A 12,103-nucleotide genomic window follows, 5' to 3' on the forward strand; every position below is an offset into this window, starting at 1 on the left:
TTGTTGCTTTGTTTAATCTGGAAGCTGGAGGGTGCACCAACGGTGGAACAGTTAATTTCTTAAGAAGTGACTCCTCGTAGGAGCATCGCCTAGCAACTAGCTTAGGGGCCCCAAGGGGACGCCTTGGTCGTCCCCACTCTTTAGTGACAATTCTGTCAAAATAGGAGAAGAAAGGGATCTCCTTCGCCACTCTGGATGGCTTGTGAATACCAAAGGGAACCTGCGCCTCCATTGCAGCCGCGTCCTCCAACTTTAAGTTTCAAGCACAGATAATCAGTGCTTCCACCAGCGCCTTTTCGTGCGTGGTTGCAGAAGTGCAGGAATCATCCACACTGAGAATTCAGGGCGCGTGGCCGCAGACCCAGCAGGGTAACCCATGTCCGTGGTGGCCGAATCAGATTCAGGATCTGAGGAGACAGATGAGGCAGGGGAAAGCGGAGGGCGTGTTATGCCAGCCCGTCGCCCAAAAACCACCTCCACCCAGGACACAAGGGACTGCAGGACCGCCGTTAGTGCATCGGTGGATGGATGGGACCCGTAGGGCCCCGCAACCCCAGATAGGAGATCAGGTGGAAGGATGTGCTCCAAAGACTCCATCAGTCACCAGGGGGGCCCCACAAAAAAGAGTAAAACCCTGCTAAGGGACAACCCCCACAGCTCTGGCAGCACCAACCGGTTGCCAGTCACAGAGCACCAATCGATCCTCAGCAGAGAGGGAAAGGACCCCACCAGAGACTCACCACCCCACAGAAACCAAGCACCACAGCCACCAGGAGAATCTGCACTGCACGAGCGGTGATCAGGAAATGAAGGGATACAGGAGTCAGAACCAGGGGATGAGGAGGGGCTCCCACCTCCAAAATCGCCACCCACAGGGTTCCACTGTCATGGCCACCGCTATTTTAATGACAACCACTGCAAAATGGCCTCCGGACTACACAAAAATGGCCACCGTGCAATGAGCACACAGGCTACAAGAAAATGGCGGCACCCCGAGGCTTCCAGGGACCCAGAAAGGATCTCTAGGCCTAGGGACAGGCCCAGGCAGGACAGGGTGCCCTTCTAGGACCCTCCACCAGGTACAGCCCCCCCCCCGCATAGCCGATCACCTGGTCCCCGGCGTGGCACACCCACCGACCCCATCGCCAGCATAGCACCCTGCCCCCCACCCCAGGAGGTGGACCAGACCATCCACACAGTCCCAACATAAGTTGAGGGGGGGGTAGGATGGGGGGACAGATGAAGGGGGGTGCCTGATGGGAAGTAGGGGAACCTGAGGACCGTCCCATGGAGGGACCCAAGTCCACCCTAAAACCCTCCAGGGGGAGAGGGGGGGTCAGCTACTCAACATACCAGGAACCAGACGGGCACCGCTACAGACAGAACCCCTTGCCATCGAAATGGGGGGCTGTTGGCCAGGAGGAACGCTGCGACTCAGGCCGAGACCTGGTCGTCTGAGACCTCGCGAGGCAGGTAAATAGTAGGCCAGCCCCAGTCCAATGGGGCTATGTCGCGGCAGACCTAGCGCGGAGCTGAGGTCTGTGCGTGCTCGCTAGCCAGACTGGGATGACCACTGGATCTAGATTATCCAGCCTGTTGCCCAGTCAGGCAGTTGATTGTAGATCTCACAGGAAAAAAACAGAAGGGAAAAAAAATCTAAAGAAAAAAGTTGGCAGGAGCAGAGATCCCAGCAAGGAACTAGGTCCTTACTCCTGACTAGGCAGAAAAAACTGATAGCAGAGAGAGGGGGTATACCCCCCGGGACTGCCCATAGGCGTAGCCAGACACTTTTTCTGCCTAGCGTCCTACTCCTGTAGAGGGCAGTATAACCCAATGGTTAAGAAGATCAGGAGCTGTGTGTCAATGAATGAAAGAGAAAATAAAAAGGTCATCAACTGATCTTTTAGGTACAGCTAGATTTGGATGGGCTGGGCTGGGCTAGCTAAATCCCAAAAATCCCAATGGAATTTCCAGATTCTCTTTAGCCAGCACACAGGTTCTTACAGTTCATGATGATGATTGCAATTCATATCGCGCTGAAAGTCGCGCTAACAAGTTGCCCCTTATGAGGCGACTTTCTGGTCGCGGTAGTGTGAACCGGCTCTAAGAGGCCACTCCCATTGAAGTCTATGTGCACAAGTCGGATAGAGGTCGCCTTGAAGTAGTACAGGAACCTTTTCTAAAGTTGGAGCGACTTCAGTAGTGCATATTAAGACGGCTCTCATTCATTTACATTGAATTTGTGATGACAAGAGACTTGAGGGCACACAAGTCGTGTGAACCGGCTCTTAAACTGATGTTTGTTTTGGGTGAAATGATTCTTTAAAATAATTTAAAAAACATTCTGAGCCTGCTATGACATAATGGAAGACTACAAAACAGCTTTCTAGTTATTGATAGATAATGAAAAACTCAAGTAAAGACTAATTTTAATATGAAAAGCTAATATGTTTTAATACAAATGGCCAAGATCTATTATGAACTAAAGCAAAGCAAAGGCAAATACCTGTTTCTACTTTCCATAGTGCATGTTGGTTAAGTTACTCCAGTGGATCTGCAGCAAGAGCTTTGAAAACGTCAGTGGTTTTATATGTCAAGAATAAACACAGCTGGTGCTGGGAGATGAAAGACTAAGGATTGTGATGAAAGAGCATGGAGTTATGACACTGAGGCAAACCTATGTAATGCACAGAATTTCCACTGTAAGCACTTCACTCCAATATCCTCTATTCATGGCATTAATAGATCCTGTTTACATCACTTGTAGTGCCAAGCCAGCCAAACTGATCAGACTCACAAAAGCAGGCATTGCCACCATCTACTTGCATTTGGGGCTATGGTCCTAAATAAATGATTATATATATATATATATATATATATATATTTATACATACATATACATACACACACACACACACACGTGCATCTCAAAATTTTAATATCATCAAAAAGTTAATTTCAGCAATTCGGTTCAAAACGTGGAACTCATATATTAATTAGGTTTATTACGCACAGAGTGATACATTTCAAGCATTTCTTTCTTTTAATTTTGAGGATTATGGCTAACAGATAGAGAAAACCCTAAATTCAGTATCTCAGAAAATTAGAATATTACATAAGACCAATAAAAAAAAAAAAAAATTTGAATACAGGAAGGTTGGCTTACTGAAAAGTATGTCCACGTACTGTATAGTATGCACTCACTACTTGGTTGGGGGCTCCTTTTGTATGAATTACTGCATCAATGCGGTGTGGCACGGAGACTAAATGAAATCAGCATCTCCGTAAAGCTGGTAGGCAGAGAGAAGCATGAGGGAGAGGACCCCACCAGACTCACCAACCGCCGACACAGGTACCTGCAACCACCAGAAGTATCTGCACTACACGTGCGGCGATCAGGAAGCGAAGCGATCTAGGTGTCAACACCAGGGGATAAGGAGGGGCTCCCACCGCCGAAATGGCCACCCACAGGGCTCTGCTGTCATGGCAGCCGCTATTTGCAATGCAAACCACAAGAAAATGGCCACCGTACTACACAAACATGGCTGCTGTGTATAGGAATACACAGGCTACAACAAAATGGCAGCCCCGCAGGGCGCTACAAGGTATACAAGGACCCGGAAATGGGAGCCAGGCCTCAAGGACAGATCAAAACTGGACTGCCCCCACTAGTATAACCCCCCCCCCCCCCGCACAGTCGATCGCCCTTTTGCATCATCATTGTTTTTGCATTATGTACTGCAAATTTATTGACTAAATAAACAGAGAATCACAAAAAAAAAAGTCAGAATAGACACTTTAATTACTTAAATAATGGCAACTTTCACCTCCTTACTGCCCGGGCCAATTTCCAGCTTTCAGCGCTGTCACGCTTTGAATGACAATTGCACGGTCATGCAACACTGTACCATATGAAATTTGTATCATTTTTGTGAGCCATATAGAGCTTTATTTTGGTCGAATTTGATCACCACTGGGTTTTTAATCATTTGCTAAACAGACGAAAAAGAGACAAAAAAAAAAAACATGTTTTTCTTAGTTTCAGTTAGGTTTCATCCCTCTGCTGGCTTGTATACAATTTTGGGGACATTTTTAAGCATTATGCCAAGGCCTGAAGAAACCATAAGGCACCCTGGTTGAAAAAGGCTGACTTAATATGTAAACTAACAATACATTTCTCTTTTTTGCTCCCTAAGGCCCCTTTTACACATACATACATTCATCATCAGTTCAGTCACGTCAAAATGTATCAGTTTTCCATCCGTTTTTCATCCGTTGGCATCCGTTTTTCATCCGTTGGCATCCGTTTTTCATCCGTTGGCATCCGTTTTTCATCCGTTTTTCGTCCGATCCATTTTTTTGACGGATGACAAATAGGGCATTTATTCGTTCAAAAAAACGGACATTGACGGAAGCAGATGAAAACGGATGTTAACTGATGATCATCCGTTGTCATCCGTTTTTACATAGAGATACATTGATGTCCGTTTTTCATCCGTCAAAGGATGGATGAAAAACGGACAAATGGACAGCATGTGTGAAAGGGGCCTTATGGTCTGCTAAATTTCAAGAATTTTGTTATATCTTTTCAACAAGTGCAAAAAAAGAAAAAACGTTCATCCAGGCAGAAATTGTATGTGGACAGTTGTCAGTCAGCACTGTAAAATACAAAACACATCCCCCTATGCTATGGAGAGGGAAGGTGTTCTAGTCCTAACACTCCCTTCCAATGCTGACATTCCTAGATACACTATGGTTGTCAGCCTAGGACAGGAAGTCTGTTCCTGACAGAATTGCTAGTTGAACATGAAGAAAAGCGTAAAAAAAAAAAAAAAAAAAAAGAAGAATCAAATCCCACCACCACCACATCTAAGGAAAGGTAGGCTGCAATACATAAAATTTTTATTCTTGGATACGCTTTAATGTTTTTTAATGAACACGTGCACATTGGTATTGTTTTAGCTGCCTAGATTTCATACATAAACCAACAACAGCTGTCAAAATAACTTTAGTAGCTTGACTGTTTGTAGAAAGTAATTCTCCTCTGTCCACGTTCTTGGGGAGAGAAAACTGAGTGCATAATAAAAAACGGAGAACAAATCTGTTTTCACTTCCTAATTAAAGAGATAATACTGGATTTTTAAAAGTAGCAAACAACCAATCATTGTGATTAATGACCTGTTTGTTAAACAGATACAAAGACTCAAGAAAGTGGAAAAAGCCTAGTTAAGCATGCCTGGCACAATTAGCCAGACAGCACAGCATGGCTATCAGGAGCCCATTTTTGGGCGCATTGCTGGCGATTTCTGCCATTCCATAAAACACTGGGCAAAGAAACTTTGGCATTCACAAGACAAGCTGGCCTTTTGGAAGTAAGTAGAGCACAGTGTTCCAATCAACACAGCCTTTCACTTCACCAGTGGCAAGAGATGACAGATACAAACAAGATGCTGGAAGAAGGGAACGAATTCCAAAGAAGCTACATCCATGGAAACCCTATAATTTGAGCCTGGAGGGTGCATTGCTACGCTCATCTGAATGCATGTCTACGCACGTGTGACCATGAAGAGAAACAAAGCTAATTTACTTGAAAGGAGGTCACTTCATTTTCAGTTTCTAATTTGAAGATGAAGTTTAAGCAAATAAATATGAGCGGCACCATTTTCTAAAGCAGCCGTTCTAGACCATTTTCATAAACACTGCACTAATAAACTCTTTGATGTGGCATTCAATAAAGTGAACGAACAGCAGCACGCTATAGAAGTTTTTCATTTTTTTTTCATCAACAAAAGGGTGAACTTTGTAAGCAGCAGTGGGTGGTCATGACAATTTATCCTCAGACCTCCATGTTAGATGATCAGTGAGGAGACCTATGGAGGAGTCTATAGATGCAGATAACCCTACCCCAAGCCTGTCCCTGCTGGCTAGAAGATGTACTTCAATAGTGGATGTTCACATATGAGCACTCAGGAGCCTGTAGCTCTAAGCCTGAAACTCCAAAATCCACATGAGCCACTTTTGACACAGATTTTGGTGTTTTCGGCCCAAGAGACTTGGGAATGCCTGAATAATGCTTTTTATTTCAAGTACTTTTTTAGCCTGCAGGAACTGGTTTCCTCCCAGCTAGTGCATTCCGTGGGCAGGGCTGCTGATAGAAAATCGCAGGGCCCCCTACAGACTACCAGACAGGGCCCCCCCCAATAAAATATTAAAGCTATATTTCATTAGAAATATAATAAAATCATTATCAGCAGACACAAATACAACATAACTCACAGAATTCCTGCTAAATCTAAAAGACAAAACTAAGTTAATAAACATGAAGATGAGACCAGCTGCTGGAGGAAGAGTTCTGCAATTGTGGTCCATCACTAATCCTCCTCCCTGTGTGGGCCCCCGTGTGCTCGGGCCCCCTACAAGAGGGCCAGTGGTCCCCCCCTATCAGCGGCCCTGTCCGTGGGCTAAAAGAAAAACACCTAAAGCTGGAATACACATGTAAATTGCTTGAAATATGCTTCTATGAGTCACTTCCGTTCTGCTTTCTAAAATGCAATCCGCTGTGGACCACTTTTCATAAACCAGCGAGCCGTAAGGTGTAGAAAGAACAGATCGAGAGGTATCATTGCCCGCTTTAAAGCTGAACTCCAGGAATTCAGCCACTTTGGACCATATTCTGGATTGCTACGGATTAAGTCCAATGAGGTGCATGCTACCTTAAGGACTTAAATCTGTAATTTACAACTTATTAAAGAAAGTGAAAAACTACGCTATAAAAACTTTTTATATGAATGCATTTAGGAAACAGCAAACTCTGCTGTGAGCACAGTCCAAAAACAAACAAACAGTCATAATATATATATATATATATATATATATATATATATATATATATATATATATATATATATATTATAGATTTGCTAAAAAACGCTACAGCTGAAAAAAGATGAAAGCTCATTCTACAGCTACAGCTTTCTACTGGTGTTTTGATAATATCCAGTGTGCATGAGGCCTTAAGGTTAAGCAAATGCAGTCTGAACATTTACTTATATTGGCTTATCTATTTGGATAGCATAGACAGCAGCTGCTTATCATACCAGTACTTATCATTTTTGTTGTTACCTAGGCGTGGGTGTTTTAGCTTTATTTCCACATAACTAATCTAAGCGTGGAACTGCACACGTGAATTTAGGCTTACAATAACTACAGACTTTTAAAACCGCACATACCAGAGGGTTGAATGAAAACATGAAATGATCCGATTGCCCCATCCACACATTCAAGGTGGATAGGGGAATCCTTCCCACTGTGGTATTGTATTCTGACAGCGGGAGCCTTCCTCTTCATCAGAATAAAACGATCAGTGTTACTGGCTATAACTGGCGGCACTAATGATTCGAGAAAAACCCGACAGCCTGGCTGTAAAAAAGTCGATTGATAGATCAACTTGTGTACAACCAGCCTGTCCATACAATGATCGAATTTTGATCCATGTATAGACTGTTTTTAGTGCCATTTTAGGTTTGTACGCTGTGTAAAGGATTATCGAGGAGATCATGCATGTCCCACATCCCATGACCAGCAGACAAAAATCTATGCCTGAACTAGGCAGTCTTTACAGTTTGAAATTTTTTGAATCATATGCGTCTAAACTTTATACCAGAAACAAAAGGAGGTTACAGTTTCTACACATTTCAACATTACAAATCTTCAGCACTGTAGATTATGGAGTTGAAATACGTCTGTTTAGGCAAAGTCACAGCTTGATGCATGTTCATACTCAAACAGGTGAAAAAATCTCAAGCTTCTAGACATTCGAGGGCTGGAACACATCCTTCTAAAAGTGGTGAACACAGACAAGCAGGCTATAATGGATGTGTGTATACGATTATGCAGTAAAAGGCATGCTTGGTAATATCCCTGTGGCTTATTCATAAAACAATAGCAATTGATCGACAAAATTGAACCCAACTATCTCCTCCTTCAAGAATGATAATTGAAGATCTCTGCCAGACTGGCTTATGTTTAACTTTACACAGTATAAAATCCTTGCCAATTAGATTCCCAACTTTTGTAGTACCATCATGCAAATATACCATGGGCCTTTTTATGCCATCAAGCAAGCATACAAGATATGTAGTCTTATTTGATGCAAACCCACGTTTGAGAAAACAAACTAGTAGCAGAAATAGAGAGCCAACACCATAAGCTGTAAGCACATCTCTTACCTTGACATGCAACCCTCTAGCACCGCATCATGAAGCATCCCCAATTTGACTCTATTACCTGATAATGGACAATATGAAAACCCCTGCCCCTAAACCAAAAATGCAATGCTTGAAGCATAAATAAGCCATCAGCAGGCCCAGATATTGCAAACTGGATTGCAGGATGGATGCATATGCAAATAATGACAAACAGTCGCAATTAGTATATTCACTTCAAAAAGTTCTGAAGAGGCAAATGTAAAGTAAGTTGCAAGTGCCAATAGCTTATGTTAGGAGGTCTGTTGTCCAGATGTCAGTTTAGGGTTTCTTCTCCACATAGGCTTGCTTAAAAGAGAATTACAGGCTTAGTAAAAAAAAAACAAAAAAAAAAAAACATACTAAACTCCATGCTGTATCATCCGTGTGACACTGAAGCTGTCCAATGCTAGCTCTAAGATCGAGAGCTGACAGACCACATTGACTGCTGACTGCCTAACTCCTAAGCTAGCTATACATTCCGATATTGCCGATATTTTTGTGACGTCATTCTGCCTTTTTAGGCCGCCTCCCTTACCTTGGACAGCCTCGTCTGGATTCGGGACTAGTCTCGTGGGAGTGTATCACAGCCATACACCCACCCACAGCAGCCCGATGCCAGCCAGCCACCCGCATCCACAGGCCCTGTACCAGCCTCCCGCATCCACAGGCCCTGTACCAGCCAGCCATCCACAGGCCCTGTACCAGCCAGCCATCCACAGGCCCTGTACCAGCCAGCCACCCACAGGCCCTGTGCCAGCCACCCAGCCACCCACAGTCCCTGTGCCAGCCAGCCACCCACAGTCCCTGTGCCAGCCAGCCACCCACAGTCCCTGTGCCAGTCAGCCACCCATCCACCACAGGGTGCCAGCCAGCCAGCCAACAGGCCCTGTACCAGCTAGCCGCCCACAGGCCCTGTGCCAGCCAGCCACCCCCCACAGGGTGCCAGCCAGCCAGCCACCACAGGGTGCCAGCCAGCCAGCCACCCACCACAGGGTGCCAGCAAGCCAGCCACCCACCACAGGGTGCCAGCAAGCCAGCCACCCACCACAGGGTGACAGCCAGCCAGCTATTAAGCATTAAATAAAAACTAACATGTTCAGTACCAGATTTGTGTCAAAAATTGTCTTTATTTTTCAAAACTTTAAATGTACAAAACTTCGGCCCATATCTGCTGATACCAATACCTTGTGACCAAAATATCGGTATCGACCCTGAAAAAAACATATCGGTATATCCCTAATACAGTGCCCAGTTTTTTTCGTTCAGCCAGCTGGCTGAACGTATACAATTTGAACCAATTTCCCCATTCACACGTTCAAGGTAAATGGGAAAATCCTCACCGCCGTGTCATTGTATTTTGACAGCACAACTCCCCCCACCGTTGAAATAAACTCATCAGCACTGCAGGTGATTGGCTAAAACAACAAGAAAAGTAGTGCAGCACTAAATGACTAAAATACTAAAATAATATCATATATGAATTGCATCAAAATTCAAGAGAAAGAAAGTCCATAAATAAACAGATGAGTCATTACAGAGAAGCCTTCAGTGAAGAGGGATGAATATTAGGTGAGCCAAATGTATCAGCCCATCCACCAAGTGACCACACTGCCTCTCACCTCCACTCATTGACCACTAGGGGTTATCAGGCCAGCATAAGCAACAGCAATCCTTCCAACTGAACCACTGCTCACTCCTCACTCCTCTTAGCCAGAAGATAATGATGATGCTGATAGACACAGGCTTCTCACAGGACTCACTGACAGAGCTCACGGCTTGAGTGACAGGCAGTTCATCCAATGTCATTCAAATAGAAATAGATCTAATGCTCTCTGTCTGGACACTTCTTTTATTGATAAAAAGGCAGATAAATAACTTACAAGCACGGCACTGTCACAGTGCCTAATGTAAACACAGTCAAGCCAGTTGATCATGCCGGGTGGCCGTAGGTGACATCAGGCTCCTCCCCCCGTACGTGTTACGTCACTGGGCGTGACTTCGTCAGCGGGGTGAGGAGTGCAGTCACCACCCGCTCATTATATATGCCGTTACTTGACAACAGGCTGCATGTACTGATAAAGCAAAAATATCCCAAGAAATCCGTTCATGAAAAATCGGTCAACAGATCAACTTCTCATGAATGGGAACAGCCAAATATGAATTAAAATTAGTCCGGTTGCTTCTGAACTAGCCAAATTTCCATCCATGAATGGTAAGCTTTAGTCTGCTGGCAGCAGAGAACAGTGACTGTCAGACATTACATCCAACTCAGCTTTTCCAGAACCTACTGGAGTGACAGACTAGGGAGTAGGTGGTCACAGCTGGCTCTGGCTCTTAGCCATGCACTGAAAGATGGAGCCAGATGTCGATCATTCAACCAGTTAGATTCCGACAACATTGGCGCGCTCTACCCAGTTAACAAATCGTGGGTAACAGCCTGCTTATCAGCTGACTCTGGATCACAGAAGAATTTTAGTTTTGCAAGGGTTAAATGTTCATTTTGGTCTGCAGGGAACCTAAACGGCCAGTGTGCTCTTCTGTATGAGCTTTGTATTAGCTGAAGGCTCATACAAAGTAAAAGACACAGAGTCTGTGTGTATTCTGGCTATGAAGCAGGAAACCAGCTAGGGTAGTGTATGAACTGGGGTCACGGTCAGACAAAAAACTCTGCATGTACCACTTTCTCCTATACTGGACAAGAGGTCAGCCAATTCCACTTCAATGCACAATTCTAACCAATCCTCTATTTACCCTCCACAAAATAGGCTTCAACACCATCCAAAAAAAGGGAATAAAAATCTCATAAATTGTAATGTATTTGCTATAGAATGTGAATAAGGAGAATTATTGCACAGGTAGAAAACAAAATCAATAAAATAAATAAAAAATGTGCCGAAAATTTAGATTTTTTTTTTTATAGTACTTATTTGCTATATAAGCATGCAATAAATGCAGAAATTAGGTGGTATATCTATGAAGAACACATACCTTTTTGAACATCCTAGTTGAATCCTCACTTATCTGCATGAAGCGCATTATAACATTGTTTAGGTAGATATCACTTAGGGTTGCATGATCTTTGCTTTCTCTTCTCACTTGGTTCAGCAGTAAATACCAGCAATTAACAGGGGATAGCAAGTTCTGGTCTTTCCTGAAAAACAAACAAACATACACTATATTTCAGTATTTCAGATAGACCAGCAAAGATTTAGGTGTAAAAAAGAAAAAAGAAAAAAGAAAAAAAAAAAAAAAGGTCTAACTAGGGCATGTTTTTTTACTACTCAATGAAAACCTAACTTAAAGGGTTACTCCACTTTCGTGGGGGAAAAAAATAGCAAATAAAGAAAAAAAAACAATATAGCGTATGCAAATGCGACACAAAATCATATTGTAATTGAATGTTATTAAAAACTATATCTTTCCTTTTCAATCTGTAGCGGTTGTAATTTTCTGAAAATGCAATGCAATATGGCTACCTGGAGCAGAATGTGTACTGACCACACCCCAGAAACAATTTTCTTCTTGTGTGATTGGCTCACCCATTTTCCCAGAATTCTACACTAAGATACAAGTCAGATTTCTGGCATCCCCTCCAACAAAAAAGTAATGTTTGGTGAGATACTCCCAATAGGAACACGTCTATGCAGGCCCTGTAGCTTTCCTCATTTCCTCATTAGAGCCCTGCAGCTGCCACAGCTGATAGATAATTATGAAACCGCTCTCATTAGACCCACTCGGCACAGAGGAACGAACAGGGATTTTCTTCAGAATAACCAAAGGTAGGAATCTGCAACAAAGTTGGTTAAAATCGGTGTAATGTACAAAGATCACCCAGAGGGGAATGTTTTTTTCTCAAC

General features: G+C 43.6%; 1 protein-coding gene across 7 annotated transcripts in view; it reads right to left on the reverse strand.

Annotated features, from left to right (window-relative positions):
• The window catches only part of SRGAP1 (SLIT-ROBO Rho GTPase activating protein 1), a 297,632-nt gene that overhangs the window by 162,195 nt on the left and 123,334 nt on the right, over positions 1 to 12,103 (reverse strand). For all 7 annotated transcript variants that reach the window (XM_082254987.1, XM_082254986.1, XM_082254988.1 and 4 more), the window contains exon 3: positions 11,235 to 11,397. In XM_082254987.1, coding sequence (XP_082111113.1) covers positions 11,235 to 11,397 — 163 coding nt within the window. The remainder of the gene's footprint in view (positions 1 to 11,234; positions 11,398 to 12,103) is intronic.

Source organism: Pelophylax lessonae, assembly GCF_965119305.1.
Source record: "Pelophylax lessonae genome assembly, chromosome: 4".
Taxonomy (NCBI): domain Eukaryota; kingdom Metazoa; phylum Chordata; class Amphibia; order Anura; family Ranidae; genus Pelophylax; species Pelophylax lessonae.